The following is a 19,754-nucleotide window of genomic DNA, read 5'->3' as shown; positions in this document are numbered from 1 at the left end:
TCAACTCATTTCATTCAAGTTCAATTCGTAACTAAATGTTTTTTTTCTTTTTCTATTGGAATTCAAAATGTGCAATTATGTCTACTTATGATAAGGTAAAAGGTTTATGTTTCTGTCTCCATATGATATGGTAAATATATCCAATATATTCCCATGAATTCCCACGGAAAGTTTCCACCTATGAATATTCCCCAAAATGTGCAACCCTAATCTTGGTTGTAGGTGACTCACTGATAAATGGCAATGCTTTTTTGTCGTCACCTGAGTGGAAAAAACAGAAAAATATCAAACCAAACCATTGCTGTCGTTAAGATAAAAACCTGTCTGTTGGAGCGGACGTTGTTCTGAAAATGTCCGAAATGATAACTATTAACTTAATATTCTTGGAAAAGTACACTATTTCCTGGTGAGAAAAATGAGTGGAGTACACATACTGTATAGAATGTAGTGTCAGAGTGCAGACATGAGTACAACATTACTGATATTAGAATGTTAGTTGTTCAGTGGCAGCCATGATACACATACTGTATAGAATGTAGTGTCAGAGTGCAGAATATGAGTACACATACTGTATAGAATGTAGTGTCAGAGTGGCAACATGAGTATAACATACTGTATAGAATGTAGTGTCAGAGTGCAGCATGAGTACACATACTGTTATAGAATGTAGTGTCAGAGTGCAGACATGAGTACACATACTGTATAGAATGTAGTGTCAGAGTGCAGACATGAGTACACATACTGTATAGAATGTAGTGTCAGAGTGCAGACATGAGTACACATACTGTATAGAATGTAGTGTCAGAGTGGCAGACATGAGTTACACATACTGTATAGAATGTAGGTCAGAGTGCAGCCATGAGTACACATACATGTATAGAATGTAGTGTCAGAGTGCAGCACATGAGTACACATACTGTATAGAATGTAGTGTCAGAGTGCAGATATGAGTACACATACTGTATAGAATGTAGTGTCAGAGTGCAGACATGAGTATTACATACTGTATAGAATGTAGTGTCAGAGTGCAGCCATGAGTACACATACTGTATAGAATGTAGTGTCAGAGTGCAGCACATGAGTACGACATACTGTATAGAATGTAGTGTTCAGAGTGCAGACCATGATTTACACATACTGTATAGAATGTAGTGTCAGAGTGCAGACATGAGTACACATACTGTATAGAATGTAGTGTCAGAGTGCAGACATGAGTACACATACTGTATAGAATGTAGTGTCAGAGTGCAGCCATGAGTACACATACTGTATACAATGTAGTGTCAGATGCAGCATGAGTACACATACTGTATAGAATGTAGTGTCAGAGTGCAGACATGATAACATACTGTATAGAATGTAGTGTCAGAGTGCAGACATGAGTACACATACTGTATAGAAGTAGTGTCAGAGTGCAGACATGAGTACACATACTGTATAGAATGTAGTGTCAGAGTGCAGACATGAGTACACATACTGTATAGAATGAGTGTCAGAGTGCAGACTGAGTACACATACTGTATAGAATGTAGTGTCAGAGTGCAGACAGTTTTCCTCTGCTGGTTTCTCAAATGGAAGTCACTTTATCTTGTGGTCCTCAGTAGAACATCACAATAATCCAACAATCCAACAAGCCAAGCAAGAACTAAAATGACTGAACATCAACCACTACAATTCTATGACATTTAACAGGGAGATGGAAAGTGTATGTGAGAGAGAGACACATGGAGGTACAGGAGGGAAAGAGAGATTGAAGGTGGGCTGCAGCAAGAGATGCAGATTGTGTGAATGTGAGCGAGACAGAGAAATGAGAGAGATAGACAGGTGCAGAGAGAGAGAGAGAGAGAGAAGAGAGAGAGAGAGAGAGAGAGAGAGAGAGAGAGAGAGAGAGAGAGAGAACAGAGAGAGAGAGAAGAGAGAGAGAGAGAGGAGAGAGAGAGAGGTAGGAGCTGGATGTTCACTAGAGCGTCTGTCTGCACACCTCCCCTCTCTCCTCCCCTCACACCTGCACTCATCTCTCTACCTCACTGCATGTGGGACTGTGTAATTGGTACATTCATTTCCTGGTGCTGGTTTTGACACCAGAGCTGTCGAAACAGTCGCAAACACACAGCACAGTACATATACCGGGCCAGGGAATCTCAGTCTGTATCTGTGAATGATATCAGCTTCAAACACACAGCACAGATACAGTAACCGGGCCAGGGAATCTCAGTCTATGAATGATATTCAGCTTCAAAACATAGCTACTGAACCGGGAAATAGACAGAGACTACTGTAGCTCTGTATAATGGTACTGTCATAACTTTATAACTGGTATCCTGTACATAACTCTGTTATAACTGGTATTCTGTATTATCTGTCATAACACTGTTAAACTGGTATCCTGTCATAACACTGTTATAACTGGTATCCTGTCATAAACTCTGTTATAAACGGTATCCTGTCATAACACTGTTTATAACTGGTATTCCTGTCATAACTCTTTATAAACTGGTATCCTGTCATAACTCTGTTATAACTGGAATCCCTCTGTCATAAACTCTGTTATAACTGGTATCCTGTCATAACACTGTTAAACTGTATCCTGTCATAACACTGTTATAACTGTGTATCCTGTCATAACTGTTATAACTGGTATCCTGTCATAACACTGTTATAACTGGATCCTGTCATAACTCTGTTATAACTGGTATCCTGTCATATAACACTTGTTATAACTGGTATCCTGTCATAACACTGTTATAATCTGGGATCCTGTCATAACCTGTTATAACTGGTATCCTGTCATAACTCTGTTATAACGGCCTATCGCTGTCATAACACTTAGTTATAACTGGTATCCTGTCATAACACTGTTATAACTGGTATCCTGTCATAACACTGATTATAACTGGTATCCTGCATAACACTGTTATAACTGTATCCTGTCCATAACTCTGTTATTAACTGGTATCCTGTCATAACTCGCTTTATAACTGGTATCCTGTCATAACACTTTATAACTGGTATCCTGTCATAACACTGTTATAACTGGTATCCTGTCATAACACGTGTTATAACTGTATCCTGTCATAACACGGTTATAACTGGTATCTGTCATAAACTCTGTTATAAACCTGGTATCCTGTCATAACTCTGTTATAACTGGTATCCTGTCATAACTCTGTTTTAACTGTATCCTGTTCATAAACGTTTATACTGTATCCTGTCATAACACTGTTATAACTGGTATCCTGTCATAACTCTGTTATAACTGGTATCCTGTCATAACTCTGTATAACTGTATCTGTCATAACTCTGTTATAACTGGTATCCTGTCATAACACTGTTATAACTCGGTATCTGTCATAACACTGTTATAACTGGTAGCCTGTCATAACACTTTTATAACTGGTAGCCTGTCATAACTCTGTTATAACTGGTATCCTGTCATTAACACTGTTATAACTGGTATCCTGTCATAAACACTGTTATAACTGGTATCCTGTCATAACACTGTTATAACTGGTATCCTGTCATAACACTGTTATAAAACTGGTATCGCTGTCCATAACACTGTTATAACTGGTATCCTTACCATAACACTGTTTATAACTGGTATCCTGTCATAACACTGTTATAACTGGGTATCCTGTTCATAACACTGTTATAACTGGTATCCTGTCATTAGCACTGTTATAACTGGTATCCTGTCATAGCACTGTTATAACTGGTTCCTGGCATAACACGCTGTTATAACTGGTATCCTGTCATTAACAACTGTTATAACTGGTATCCTGTCATAACACTGTTATAACTGGTATTCCTGTCATAACACTGTTATACTGTATTCCTGTCATAAACTGTTATAACTGGTATCCTGGTCATAACACTGTTATAACTGGTATCCTGTCCTAACACTGTTATAACTGGTATCCTGTCATAACATCGTTATAGGAATGTCATAATACCTGTTATAACGTGTACAGCACAGGTCTAGTTCCTCAATCCGTTCAGGAGAGAGGTTGTTTATTAAGGAGTACAGTGGCCGTATTAGGACAGCCTCAGAGTAAGAAGGAATTACCAACTGCTTGTGATTCTGAGGTTGTCCAGATTTTAAATGTTTTATTTAACCTTTATTTAACTCGGCAAGTCAGTTAAGAACAACATCTTATGTACAATGACGGCCTGGGAACAGTGGGTTTACCTGCCTTGTTCAGGGGCAGAACGCCAGATTTTTACCTTGTCAGCTCAGGGATTCAGATCTAGCAACCTTTCGGTTACTGGCCCAACGCTCTAACCACTAGGCTACCCTGCCGCCCCAATATGGATAACTTAACGATGTCTGTGTCCCAAATGGACACCCTATTCCCTACAACTCTGACCCTACAAGGTCCGGGGCCTGCTGGTTTTCTGTCCTACTTGAAAATGAATTGCACACACCTGGTGTCCCGTTTCTAAATCAGTGCCTGATTAGCCGGGGAACAATGAAAAAACACAGTGGAACTGGCTTGTGGTCCGCAGTAGAGTTTGAGGACCCCACGTAGTGTTCTCAGAGACATGTATTAAGACAGTTGGGACGCTGAGGTTTCTGGATTATAATGTATTTACATGACAGGTCAACATTCAATGTCAGCCATGTTACTTCCCCATTAACATAACATGGGGAATATTTAAATCATGTTTTGTAACTGAATGACTGAACATTCTAAATACATTAGCAGCATCCCTTCTAGACCCTACATACATGGTTCTGAGTGCACTATATAGGGAATAGGATGCTATTTGGTATGGATCCAAGATTTCACACTGGGCTGGAGGTGGTTGACCAGTACTGAACAAGACACCCACCTCTTTCCTCTCTCATAACCTCCTCCCTCTCCTGTCTGATGGTGTTGCTGTTTGGGATGGACTGACTAGACACTGCATTGTCTGGCACCACAGGATTCACACTGCTTAGTCACGTATAATAATGTGTCCTCTTTCTCATCAAGAGTATTGTCCCCTTCAAACCTGACTACCAGCAGGAAGTCACAAAGAAATCATAATTGTGGCTTTGTTGGAAGAGGTTTTTAGCCTGATTTTGTCATGGGTTGAGTGAGAGAGAGAGAGAGAGAGAGAGAGAGAGAGTGAGAGAGAGAGAGAGAGAGAGTGAGAGTGAGAGTGAGAGTGAGAGTGAGTGTGAGTGTGAGTGTGAGTGTGAGTGAGAGAGAGAGAGAGAGAGAGAGAACAATTGAGATAAACAATTTCTGTTTTGGGGATTTAAAAAAAAAATGGGAAAGAAAGAATTTCAGCACAAGAAAAAAGGTTTAGTGAAACGTCTCCATTTTTCTGGTTTTAATTTGGCACATGGCACAATCAGCATGTATGCATCTGGTATACATAAATAAATATTAAATATATTTATACATAAATATACATACAGAGCTCGTACAAAGCCACCTGGAGCAGTCGGTTGTTCAGCTTCATGATGTTATCGATGATGAAGACAGACACAGAAATGACCTTCATACATGTTGGTGTTGCTTTCAGTTTGATATTAACAGTAGAACTAGTTACCTGGTGTAGTTACCTCTCTGAACTGCTTAACAGTAGAACTAGTTACCTGGTGTATCCGTTACCCCTATTTTATCCTAGACAACAAGCGTACTATGATTGTCTTCTATGAACTGCGTTAATCATAAGGTCACTAGTTACAGATGGGGTTGTATGGTTAAGCCGATGTCGTGCTGAACACTTGCTTAACGGGATGTCGAACATGGGGTTGAGTTACTCGTAGTATGTAGTACCGCGCCGAACGACATCTTACTAGATGCTTAACAGTAGAAACTAGATCTGGCTCGTGCTTACGCTGGTCGCTAGTTAGCCGGAGGTTCAGACTACTGATTCTGAATGAGATGATTACCCACTTTCTCTAGAACTGCTTAGAGCAGTAGTAGGATGTTGAGTCATTAACCAAGGGAGATGGTTGATATGTTTCACGCGAGAATAGCCATCATCGTGAAACTACCGGTTAACTTATGGTAGTTGACCCTCAACGGTTATACTGCTAGTGTAGTTACAGTATCTTCTCGCACTGTCTTAACACACAAGTAATTATACCTATGGTGAGAACTTGGGTATAGTTTGTAGCGAACGGAGGATGTATATGTCTACTAGCTAAAGAAGTCCCTACTACATACGTGTCCATTGTATAGTATCGTCGTTCCCATCATTTATATCATTATGAAGTAGACAGACCGATTATTAAAGTATCAGGACTAACGACGTATGAAGATTTCAAATAGAAAAACAAGTAGTTGGCGGACTGATGTAGTTTTTAATCGCAGTGCAAACAGGTCACTGTCTGCTTTTCAGAGATTCTCTCCCTCTCTTATAAGTTCATGGAATCATGTCAGTTAGTTCAGTTTGAATCTTTAGCTATTTTTTCTCTTACAACATGTAAAATAGATTTTATTTTTGTAATCTTTAAGCAAATTAGACATATATAACTATTTTTTTAAAATAACAAGTGCTATTTCGGCAGTAAGACGTACACTCAGCAGAGACGTAGCTGCAGCGTAAACAACACTGGTGACAGAGAACCGAATGAACAAGATGAGAAAGAACTCCACCCTCCAGCCCCACCCTCCCGCCCGCCACATAAAACGCCTTACAAACGCAAAACACTTGTGTAAGCACACACACTTGCACGCACACACACACACACGAGCATGGATAGCTGGTGTGCAAACATATACACGCTGCGCACAACACGCACGCAACACACAACACACACACACACACCACACACACAACACACAACACACACACACAAACACACCACAACACACACACACACACACCCACAACCACACAACAACACACACACACACACACACACACACACACACACACACACACAACACACACACACACACATCACCACACACACATACACACAACAACATGTTTATATGCACACCGAAACAGAGTGTGCTGAGCAGTGTGTGTCTGTGTAAAAGTGCACACTTCGTGGAGAGAGATAAGATCAGATCACTTAACAGATAAATTGGTGAAAATATGCACTTTTTTTCTTAACAAAACAATCACAGTAACATAGTTGTTATCTCTGTGATGTCATCTGGGATGGTAGAGTCTATTCCAGACAAATCCTCTCTACGGGAGATTAAAAAAAGATACCACTTTGTGTGGCTATATTTGTCACGATTCAGTCACTTGTGTCTTTTGATTCACGTCAAAATGTCACACAATCCACATGGAATAAGAAATTAAAGAGAGAGAAAAAATTCGAAACACAACAAGCTTTTCGTAAGGCATTGAAACAAACAAAAAAAAAAAGCGACTAACATTATGCCAACTTCCTGGTAGAAGCCTTTGTTTGAAACGTGTCTTTTCTGTCTCCCTCAGGAGAGACGAAGATGAGAAAGAAAAATAACTTGGTGAGTTATGAATTCAAGAACAAAGTGTTGATAATCTCCCCTGTCAGTCTGCTTAAAAAAGGCTTTTAAAATGACTCTTAGAAGAAAAACACAGCAGAAACGGGGCCCCTCCCTCCTCGCCATCCCATCGAGGGAGGGAGGACTAGCAGTTTGATTTTGGCAGCTCTGCACAACTTGACATCCACACAGAAAGCAGTGAGCTCTCCTCTCCTCTCAGACACTCTCCGTTCTCTTCTTGGTAGTAAAAGTCTAGTTAAATCTCTTGACTTTTTAATGCCCACTCACTTATTCCTGTTCCTCCCCTCCCCCTCCCTCTCCCCCCCCCCCCCCCCCAAACCCCTTTCCCTGTGATATTTATAAAACAGAATCCTCTTCTCCTGCTCCATCACCCTCTCTCTCCTCTCCTCCACCATCCCTCTCCTCCGTAAAGCTATACCCGGGTGGTGGAGTGGGAGTGGGGCAGGCCGGTGGAGTTGAACCCGGCTGTGAAAGTGTTGTAAGGGTGCAGGTTGGGCATCCCCACAAGAGAGTTTGGGATCATGGTGATGGTATTGGGGGTCATCAGAGGGATGTCYTCCGGTGACCTCCGCAGGGTCAGAGTGTAGTCGGGAAGCGAGGCCAGACGCAGCCCRRCGTCATTCCCCGGGTTCCCCACCCCCATCGCCTCACACTCGTGGTGCGTCTGGTTGATCTGCAGGGACATGATCTCCTCCTCGTTGGGACSCTGGTGGTGYCRGATGTCGTTGGACGTAGCCTGGCCGTGGCGGGTCTGTGGGCTGGGTTGACCGCGGCGACCTSCCYAYGCCTCCCTCCGTTTATCCTTCCGGTAGTAAAGCGCTGCGAAGGCTAGAACGTTGAGGAAGAGCAGCGAGGCTCCCACGGCGATGGTGACGCTGAGCTCCGTAGAGTAGTCCCTGGGGTTCTCTATGACCAACGGGCCGGTCTCCTCGTCTCCGTTCCACGCCTCATTATCCTCGTTGTTGTAGGCCGGGGACATGGGGGGCCGCTTGGTGTTGAAGGGCCACGTCTTCTTAGTGGACAGGGCGTTCTGGGTCGTCTCGGACGGGGGGACCTTCAAATCAAACATATTACATGTAATCTTATCCAGAGCGACTTGTTACAGTCAGTGCATTCAACTAAGGTAGGTAACACAACCACATATCGAGTCAAATCAAACTATAGTTGAAAGTGTATTTATAATTTATAACACACTTTCCAGTAAACCAATCAAATGAAAGACAGGTGTGAGTTAAAGAGATGTAGCGGTACCTTGGTGGTGGTAGAGGTGTAGTGGAACATGTCGTGGAGGTTATACAGGTGTGAGTTAAAGAGATGTGAGGTAACCTGGTGGTGTGGTAGAAGGTGTAGTGGAACATGTCGTCGGAGGTTATACAGGTGGAGTTAAGAGATGTAGCGGTACTTTGGTGGTGTAGAGGTGTAGTGGAAATGTCGTGGAGGTTATACAGGTGTGAGTTAAAGCGAATGTAGCAGGTACCTTGGTGGGTGGTAGAGGTGTAGTGGAACATGTCGTGGAGGTTATACAGGTGTGAGTTAAGAAGATGTAGCGGTACCTTGGTGGTGGTAGAGGTGTAGTGGAACATGTCAGGGGAGGTTATACAGGTGTGAGTTAAAGAGATGTAGCGGTACCTTGGTGGTGGTAGAGGTGTAGTGGAACATGTCGTGGAGGTTATACAGGTGTGAGTTAAAGAGATGTAGCGGTACCTTGGTGGTGGTAGAGGTGTAGTGGAACATGTCGTGGAGGTTTATACAGGTGGGGCAGCCAGGTGTTTTCAGAAGGCCACCTTGGTGGCTCGGTAGTGGTCCCTGACGCGGGGCTTCAGGCCGATATGGAGGTACAGCTGATCCTGGGGGTTGTACTTAGACCAGGCTACCTCCTCGAAGCGGTTAGCCTTGGTGTGGATGAACTTAGTGGTCTGAGGAACAGCCTTGTTGGGGTCCCTGAGTAGAGAGAAAGAGAGCGTTAGTATCTGGTCTCACTGTGTACCCTGTAGAAGATCGTCTGTCACTTGTATTATTGACGTTTTGAAGATGTTGACTAGCAAAGAAATAATCCACAATTTGTACACACAGTATGTCTAAATACATTACAAATCTGCCTTTTAGCCTTCTCTCTCTCAGTACAACAAGGAGCGGCATCCTGCCTGTCTGTTACTCTCCCAGCTTCCCCACAACCTCTTGACACTACAAGGGGTGCTGTTTCAACTTGGACATTTATCGTTCCCAAATTAAACTGCCTCGTACTCAATTGCTCGTACAATATGCATATTATTATTACTATTGGATGAGAAACAATCTCTAGTTTCTAAAACATTTGAATTATGTCTGGGGGTGAACCAGAACTATTTCTGCAGCGAATCCATGACAGGAACTGCGAAGGTCTGAAAACGAGGCCTTGTTCTCAGATCAGTTTAAACTCTGTATGTGTCCTATGGGTCGACATGAACTGCACCCGCCTTCCCCTGGATGTCAGTAACAATGAGAAGTGGAATGGAGTGTCTACGTAGTTCTCAGAGCTTTATAAAAGGCCAAGGAACGAAGTGCGCTCTCTTTTCTTAGTTCGTCATTGCGCAAAGCAAGACTCAAGATGGCATTTTGAAACGCTCAGTTATCGCGCCTTAGCTATATCCGTCTGTAATTTAATTCGATATAGGTGTTAGAAACATCATAACGAAGTTATTTTAAACCGAGTTATATCAGTTTATGCGAGTATATTGCTATTTTCGGAATTTCCTTAGTATTGCGTTTTGGGATTTGGGAATGTTGTGGCCACATAGCTATTGTTAGCTGCTAATCCGAAGTTGAAGACGACGTTTTACAACCAAGCAACGATTCTTTTGGACAAAGGACACCTTGCCAAGATTCTGATGAAGCTCGTCCAAAAGTAAGAATATTTATGACGTTATTCCGTATTTATTGTGGAAAAATGTAAACGCATTTGTCCGCGTTATTGCGGCACTAGTCTGGCTGTAACGCACACTGTATGTCTAGTAACGTTAATTTAAAAAATCTAACTCAGCGGTTGCATTAATAACTAATGCATCTTTCATTTGCTGTCCAACCTGTATTTTTTTCCAATCTAATCGATAAATAAATCGTAAACTTAGGTGCCTTTCCAAGATGGCGCCGGCCAGAATGCATGACCTGTTGCCACTCATCACATTGTATAACCACGATTTTGGCTGCTAAATATGCACATTTTCGAACAAAACCTATATGCATTTGTGTAATATGTGTACAGAACTGTCATCTGACGAAGTATATCAAGGTTAGTCAAAAATTATATATCTTTTGTTGTATTGTTACGATCGCCTAACCTGTGCTGCTGGTAAATTGCTTGTGTTTCTGGCTATTGTGCTAAGCTAATATAATGCTATATTGTGTTTTCGCTGTAAAACACTTAAAAAATCTGACATATTGGCTGGATTCACAAGATGTTGGGCTTTTCATTTGCTGTACGCTGTGTATTTTTCAGAAATGTTTTAAGATGAGTAATTAGGTATTTGACGTTGGTCTCTGTAATTATTCTGGCAGCTTCGGCACTATTTCAGATTGCAGCTGCAATGTAGAACTGTGATTTATACCTGAAATATGCACATTTTTCTAAAAAAACATATGCCTATACATAAAATATGTTATCAGACTGTCATCTTATGAAGTTGTTTTTGGTTAGTGGCTATTTATATCTTTATTTGGTCAAATTAGTGATGGCTACTGATGGAGTAAAAAAAGTGGAAGTAAAAAAGTGGTGTCTTTTGCTAACGTGGTTAGCTAATAGATTACATATTGTGTCTTCCCTGTAAACATTTTAAATATCAGAAATGATGGCTGGATTCACAAGATGTGTATCTTTCATCTGGTGTCTTGGACTTGTGATTTAATGATATTTAGATGCTAGTATTTACTTGTGACGCTATGCTAGGCTATGCTAGTCAGCTTTTTTTTACTGTGGGGGTGCTCCCGGATCCGGGTTTGGGAGGAATTAGAGGTTAACTCAGGTCTGTTACACCATCCAATCAACAACCTCAAAAAAAACAGGAACGTCTTCAGGACGTTTCTCATCTCCGGAAGCTTTTCACGAAACAGCTAGTCTACTGCAGGGTAGACAACCTGTTCTGTAGTTGTCACAGTCTAGTGCATGGTAGACAAACCTGTTCCTGTAGTGTACAGTCTACTTGCATGGTAGACAACCCTGTTCCTGTAGTGTCACAGTCTACTGCATGGTAGACAACCCTGTTCCTGTAGTGTCACAGTCTACTGCATGGTAGACAAACCTGTTCCTGTAGTGTCCACAGTCTACTGCAGGGTAACAACCCTGTTCCTGTAGTGTCACAGTCTACTGCAGGGTAGACAAACCCTGTCCTGTAGTGTCACAGTCTACTGCAGGGTCGACAACCCTGTTCCTGTAGTGTAACAGTCTACTGCATGGGTCGAAAACCTGTTCCTGTAGTGTCACAGTCTACTGCAGGGTAGACAACCCTGTTCCTGTAGTGTCACAGTCTACTGCAGGGTAGACAAACCTGTTCCTGTAGTGTCACAGTCTACTGCAGGGTTTTGTCCCAATTAGGCATCACATCTGACCAACTGAGCTAATCGATCAGTTCAGTGATTGCATAAATTCAATAAGACACCTGGTCTTCTTCAAAAACAGGAAGTACTTGCGGTCCTCCAGGACCAGGGCTGCCTACCGCTGGCCTGCTGTATGAACACGTCAGCATGCTGTAGCTGAGCTTCAGGAGGAATGCTGTTGTGTTTGATAACCCAAGAGCAGCTCTGCTCTCTCTGGTAATTGCTTAGACAAGGTGGCACAGTGAGCATTAACATCCAGTATCCTCATGTAAAATTAACCTTATTAATCAACACTAAAACGGCTGGGGGCTGTGAAACCGTGACAGAGTGTGCAGTTCCGCTACTGGCCTGAAGGGGTCAGTGTTTCTCTTTTGAGAGGAGTGAAGGCTGGCTGGCTGGCTGGCTGGCTGGCTGGCTGGCTGGCTGGCTGGCTCACTCACTGACTGTTAGCTAACCCCAGTTGGGTACCAATTTCAATTACAGGAGCCTATTGATTTATTGACTGTATTAACATTTGGCATTCTCCCACAATCCCAGTTCTCCTTGTTGCCTGCTTGCTGTACAATGTCGAGAGGGAGTGGGAGTTTGGACGAGAAGAGTTCTGTGAAGTGTTCATTATGAGCTAGGTTCTGCAGTAGAGGGAAAGGGGTTTTGTGAGAACAAATAAACCCTCAACTGTAACCTTGAGAGTGTAGAGAGTACAATTCATAGAACCAAAACCAAAGAAAGAACTTTAGGGGTGTATGAGGACCTAAGGAACTAAGAGACGTGTAATATCCCTGAATGGGGTGTACAGTACTTCATAGTATTGTAATATCCCTGAATGTGGTGTACAGTACATCATAGTATTGTAATATTCCTGCATGTGGTGTACAGTACTTCATAGTATTGTAATATCCCTGGGTGGTGGTGTACAGTACTTCATAGGTATTGTAATATCACTGAATGTGATGTACAGTACTTCATAGTAAATTGTAATGATCCCTGAATGTGGTACAGTACTTCATTAGTATTGTAATATCACTGTGCTGGTGTTAACAGTAACTTCATATATGTGTAATCACTCATGTGGTACGTACTTCATATATTGTAATATCCCTGTGCGTGGTGTACAGTACTTCATAGTATTGTAATATCCTGGTGTGTGGTATAGTACTTCATAGTATTGTAATATCACTGCATGTGGTGTACAGTACTTCATTAGTATTGTAATATCCCTGGGTGTGGTGTACAGTACTTCATAGTATTGTAATATCCCTGTGCGTGGTGGTACAGTAATCTTCACATAAGTATGGTGTAATATCCTGGGCCGTGGTTCTGAATTACGTGCCTCCAGGACTCCAACTTAGTTTGGGATTTGGGGATTTTGTTATATTGTTATCTGCACTGTGTGGCGGTTGCGGTTGAAAAAGCTACAAGCACAAAAAGCCACAGAATTAAAAACAAGCGAAGAATTCACACTCTATATCCATCTCCTCTTTTTCTGCTGTCAATTTTCCTTTTTCAGGTGCGTGCTTCTGGGAAAAGAAGCGGGAGAGCGGGAGAGGAAGCGGGAGACGGGAGAGAGGAGAGAGAGAGCGAGGAATGAGCGAAGAGGCAAATTGAGATGGCTGGAGCCAAATCCCCTGGTGTAGCCTGGTGTAGCCTGGTGTAGCGTTGTCAGTGAGCAGCCTAAATAACCTATTTCATTAGGTGAGTAATGATCCTGATTGGATTATTGAGACAGCTGACTATGATGACTTTGTAGCTGAATATCAGTAATTAGGTTAGAGCAGCGCCTGGCCTGGGCAGTGGAGGTAAGGTCATATGGGATCTCCCAGTCAGATTGGAGGCTACATGACAGAGAACTGAACAGAAGAGGATGTCAATGGAGAGTAGCCTGATGTCTCTCCCTCTCTTCTCTCTAGCTCTCTCTCCTCGCTCTCTCTTAGTTTTTTTCTCCTCCTCCTCTCCCACTCTCTCCCCTCTCTCTCTCTCTCTCCCTTCCCTTCCCCCCCCCCCTCTCTCTCTCTCTCTCCTCCTCTCTCTCTCTTCTCTTCTCTCTCCTCTCTTCTCTCTCTCTCTCTCTCTCTCTCTCTCTCTCTCTCCCTCTCTCTCTCTCGCTCTCCCCCTCTCTCCCCCTCTTCTCTCTCTCTCTCCCCCCCTCTCTCTCTATCTTTATCCCTCCTTTTTTCTCCCTCCATCCCTCAGTAGTTTATGAATTCTCCCAGCAGCTCAGAGAATAGAACAGAGTAGAACCAATCAGAGAGACCAGGTCAATCTTACTTAATGGGAATTCCTGGCATCTCCATAACACCGCAAATGGGCCCTGTGTGTCCCATATGGCACCATACACCCTACGGCGCCAAAAGTAGTGCACTAGCAATATTGGGAATAGGGTGTCATTTTGGACACCAACCCCTCTCCCCTTACCCCATTAGGATCAATCTACCAAATTGCAAACTATATAAAAGGTACCTAGGCCCTCTGATCAATTCATGAGAGATCTCTTAAATCCATGCACACATTAGGGAACTAAAGGGCTTTGGAGCAGACAAAATTCAGCAAAAAAAGAAACGTCCTCTCACTGTCAACTGCGTTTATTTTCAGCAAACTTAACATGTGTAAATATTTGTATGAACATAACAAGATTCAACAACAGACATAAACTGAACAAGTTCCACAGTCATGTGACTAACAGAAATTGAATAATGTGTCCCTGAACAAAGGGGGGGTCAAAATCAAAAGTAAGTCAGTATCTGGCGTGGCCACCAGCCGCATTAAGTACTGCAGTGCATCTCCTCCTCGTGGACTGCACCAGATTTGCCAGTTCTTACTGTGAGATGTTACCCCAGTCTTCCACCAAGGCACCTGCAAGTTCCCAGACAATTATGGGGGGGAATGGCCCTAGCCCTCACCCTCCGATCAAACAGATCCCAGACGTGCTCAATGGGATTGAGATCCGGGCTCTTCGCTGGCCATGGCAGAACATAAACATTCCTGTCTTGAAGGAAATCACGCACAGAACGAGCAGTATGGCTGGTGGCATTGTCATGCTGGAGGGTCATGTCAGGATGAGCCTACAGGAAGGGTACCACATGAGGGAGGAGGATGTCTTCCCTGTAACACACAACGTTGAGATTGCCTGGAATGACAACAAGCTCAGGTACGATGATGCTGTGACACACCGCCCCAGACCGTGACGGACCCTCCACCTCCAAATCGATCCCACTCCAGAGTACAGGCCTCGTGTAACGCTCATTCCTTCGACGATAAACACGAATCTGACCATCACCCCTGGTGAGACAAAACCGTGACTCGTCTGTGAAGAGCACTTTTTGCCAGTCCTGTCTGGTCCAGCGACGGTGGGTTTGTGCCCATAGGTGACGATGTTTTTGGTGATGTCTGGTGAGGACCTGCCTCACAACAGGTCTAAAAGCTCTCAGTCCAGCCTCTCTCAGCCTGTTGCGGACAGTCTGAACACTGATGGAGGGATTGTGTGTTCCTGGTGTAACTTGGGCGGTTGTTGTTGCCATCCTGTACCTGTCCTGCAGGTGTGATGTTCGGATGTACCGATCCTGTGCAGGTGTTGTTACAAATGGTCTGCCACTGTGAGGACGATCAGCTGTCCTTCCTGTCTCCCTGTAGAGCTGTCTTAGGCGTCTCACAGTACGGACATTGCAATTTATTTCCCTGGCCACATGTGCAGTCCTCATGCCTCCTTGCAGCATGCCTAAGGCACGTTCACGCAGATGAGCAGGGCATCTTTCTTTTGGTGTTTTTCATAGTCAGTAGAAAGGCCTCTTTAGTGTCCTAAGTTTTCATAACTCTGACCTGTCTTAAGTTAGTGTCTTAAGGACCGTTCCACAGGTGCATGTTCATGAATTGTTTATGGTTCATTGAACAAGCATGGGAAACAGTGTTTAAACCCTTTACAATGAAGATCTGTGAAGTTATTTGGATTTTTACGAATTATCTTTGAAAGACAGGGTCCTGAAGAAGGGAAGTTTCTTTTTTTGCTGAGTTTAGTTCTTAATGCTTTTTGCTGACTGGCTGGCTGGTTGTGGCTCGGGCTCTGTACAAGTGAACATGTATAATTTAGGCAACACAAAGAAATCAATGCGGCATCTTTAGTTGATTTGATTTGCGGCATTAGAGAACAACTCCCTGCGTTGTATAATTACACACACACATGCTTGGGTAATTGTCGTGTTGCGGTGTCGATGGTAAACACACACAAGCACACTCACACAGTCGATACACCGACACAGTGTGGATGGTAAGCAGGCTGTATTGCTCTGTAACAATGGGCCTGCTGCTGTCTGAATTGTGGGGAACTCAGATCCTAACCTTTACTCTCGTTGTGGGCTTGGTTTAAAACAATGATTTATATACACAATAGATGACTGATAGGGGGCGCTGTGTTAAAGCCACTGTGCCTCCATCTTGGCTCTCCCTCATCATTGTGTTAAAGCCACCGTGCCTCCATCTTGGCTCTCCCTCACCATTGTGTTAAAGCCACCGTGCCTCCATCTTGGCTCTCCCTCATCTTTGTGTTAAAGCCCATAGCCGCCATCTTGGCTCTCCCTCATCATTGTGTTAAGCCACCGTGCCTCCATCTTGGCTCTCCCTCATCATTGTGTTAAAGCCACCGTGCCTCCATCTTGGCTCTCCCTCATCATTGTTTTAAAGCCACGTGCCTCCATCTTGGCTCTCCCTCATCATGTTTGTTAAAGCCACGTGCCTCCATCTTGGCTCTCCCTCATCATTGTGTTAAGCCACCGTGCCTCCATCTTGGCTCTCCCTCATCATTGTGTTAAAGCCACCGTGCCTCCATCTTGGTCTCCCTCTCATCCTTGTGTTAAAGCCACCGTGCCTCCATCTTGGCTCTCCCTCATCATTGTGTTAAAGCCACCGTGCCTCCATCTTGGCTCTCCCTCATCATTGTAAAACATGTTTCGGTAGCTATAGAAAGGCACATATTGACGTGTACATTCATTTTTTGCCACGTTTATTCTATTACGGTCAGCTTAATGCATTCCATTATATTACGTGAGCAATTCTTTTGTGAATTTATAGAAAAACAAATTAAAACATTTTCCATAAAATAAAATTTTGGGAGATGACTAATGTTACTGTCCCCACTACAACAGCAAAAAATATTGAAATACTTGTACTTTTCTCCTTGAATCGTTTAATTGATATACTGTAGAATTCCATTCATTCCAATGGAGGACTGCTTCTTCTGGGGAGTGCCAAGATGGCCGACCGGTGGCTTCAATACCTCTCACTAGCCAATACATAGCATCAGCAATCCAGGGTTAATATACCGCACTGGTTTACACCCTGGGTGAGTGATAGGGTTCTGTGCTGTCTGTCTGTCTGTCTGTGGGTGTATTGGCTCAGAGAGAGCAGGATTATTACATCTATAAAAGCAATCCTTTTACGAGCCTTTCAGCTCTACTGTGATGTTTTCATATGGCTGGGCCACTAAGGTGTGTGTGTATGTCATTTATATATATATATACTGTGTGTGTGTGTGTGATGTTTTCATATGGCTGGGCCACTAAGGTGTGTGTGTATGTCATTTATATAAATATATACTGTGTGTGTGTGATGTTTTCATATGGTCAGTCATCTAAAGACCTGTGCTATAAACCCTCAACTCCTTCCTCTCCTCGTCAGTCCCTCTCATCACCACCTCCTTACCTAATGATCTTGGTGAACAGTTCTCTATTCCTACACTAACCATCCTCCATTGGATGGGACCAGGTAGATAAAGGAGGACAGAATGAATGTCATTTTCTTTTCATTTGTTATGAGACGCACCTCCTCCTCCTTTTGTTCCATCGCTGTGGAATGAGAAACGCTTGAGTGATCATACGACGTAGTCATCACTAAATGTGAGAAGACACGGTCAGAAAGCCTGGGGCAGAGAGGAGAGAGAGGACGAAGAAAGACAAGAATCTATTTTCACTACAAGGCCCCGGTGAGTTCCTGCTCTAGATTTATTCCGCCTCCATAACGTCATCCTATTCCCTAGGTAGTGCACTACTTTTTACCAGGGCATGTCGGGCTTTGGTCAAAAGTAGTGCACTGTACAGGGGAAAGGATGCCATTTAGGACGTAACCTAAGGACAAGAGTTCAATCAGAGGGATTGATGTTCACTGCTATACTATGCAGAGTCGAGTCAAGGCCTATTTCTCCAGGCGTTGTTGTGTAAGCAGTGTACCCCCTGTATATCTACTTAGCAGGTAGCAAAAGGCACCCTATTTCCTTTAATATAGTGCACTACTTTTGACCAGGGACGATAGGGTAGTGCACTATGTAGGGAAAACATAAAGACACAAAGTACAAAACACACCTAATTGGAATTCATGTTCAGACAAGAAGACACATACACAAGCTAATGTGGTTTGCTTTCTGCACTGCATGAAGGACCGACTGGGTCTTTCCAGCCACACTATCTTAATATCAGGCAGCTTTCACCCTTCACAGACACACACAGTGCTTGTAATTGTGTGGGTGTGAGTGTGTTTGCATGTGTGAGTGTACGAGAAGCTAGGGGCTGTGATTGGCTTGTGGATCCTACCTAATGGCAGGCTTGGGGTTCGGCGGGCTAATTGATGGGGAGGCGGTGTGACTTTGGGGCGTGCTGGGGTGTTGGAGGACACAGCAGGTCACTGTCCCCTCCTCATTATGGAGGCTATTGATTGGTTGCATTAGTTGAGTGACAGCTAACATGTGTCTTGACATCATACACCCCTCACTCGCCGCCTCACCTGCTCTCTGTCTCTGTCTCTGTCTCTGTGTGTCTCTCTCTCTCACCACTCCCCTTCCACTCTCTCTCTACCCTTTATAACATTCCGCCTGCACCACAGTGGCCAATCAATGCCCCCCCCCCCCCCCACACAACACTTTCCTTAACAAGACACTCCACTTCCTGAGTTTCTCTTAATGCAAATCAGGATATTGGGGACAAAGGGAGAGAGGAGGGAGGGGAGATGGATAGAGGAGAGACAGAGAGGAGAGGGAAAGATGAAGAGGATAGGAGAGGTGGATAGATGAAGAGGAGAGGAGAGTAGGATAGATGAAGAGGAGAGGAGGGAAAGATGAAGAGGATAGGAGAGGTGGAAAGATGAAGAGGATAGGAGAGGTGGATAGATGAAGAGGAGAGGAGAGTAGGATAGATGAAGAGGAGAGGAGAGGTGGATAGATGAAGAGGAGAGGAGAGATGGATAAATGAAGAGGAGAGGAGAGGTGAATAGATGAAGAGGAGAGGAGAGGTGGATAGATGAAGAGGAGAGGAGAGGTGGATAGATGAAGAGGAGAGATGGATAGATGAAGAGGAGAAGAGAGGAGGATAGATGAAGAGGAGAGGTGGATAGATGAAGAGGAAAGAGAGTCGGATAGATGAAGAGGAGAGGTGGATGATGAAGAGGAGAAGAGAGGTGGATAATGAAGAGGAGAGGTGGATAGATGAAAGGAGAGATGGATAGATGAAGAGGAGAGGTGGATAGATGAAGGGAGAGGAGCGGTGGACAGATGAAGAGGAGAGGAGAGATGGATAGATGAAGAGGAGAGGAGAGATGGATAGATGAAGAGGAGAGGAGAGATGGATAGATGGAGAGATGGATAGATGAAGAGGAGAGGAGGATAGATAAGAGGAGAGGAGGATAGGTGAAGAGGAGAGGAGAGGTGGATAGATGAAGAGGAGAGGAGAGGTGGATAGATGAAGAGGAGAGGAGAGTGGATAGATGAAG

The 19,754-nt window shown here is 43.6% G+C and overlaps 1 protein-coding gene across 1 annotated transcript; it reads right to left on the bottom strand.

The window, feature by feature from the left end:
* Positions 1-7,745: 7,745 nt before the first annotated feature.
* LOC112073361 (neuroligin-3-like) lies at positions 7,746-8,740 on the bottom strand. The gene is made up of 2 exons (XM_024140673.2): positions 8,694-8,740; positions 7,746-8,496 (listed from the first exon to the last, which is right to left on the bottom strand). The coding sequence occupies exons 1-2, from the start codon at positions 8,721-8,723 to the stop codon at positions 7,855-7,857; spliced, it is 672 nt and encodes a 223-aa protein (XP_023996441.2). The 5' UTR covers positions 8,724-8,740; the 3' UTR covers positions 7,746-7,854.
* Positions 8,741-19,754: the final 11,014 nt, after the last annotated feature.

This window comes from Salvelinus sp. IW2-2015, unplaced genomic scaffold (assembly GCF_002910315.2).
Source record: "Salvelinus sp. IW2-2015 unplaced genomic scaffold, ASM291031v2 Un_scaffold2242, whole genome shotgun sequence".
Taxonomy (NCBI): Eukaryota; Metazoa; Chordata; class Actinopteri; order Salmoniformes; family Salmonidae; genus Salvelinus; species Salvelinus sp. IW2-2015.
Note: the sequence above shows the minus strand (reverse complement) of the source record. Positions and strands in the feature narration are given on the sequence as shown.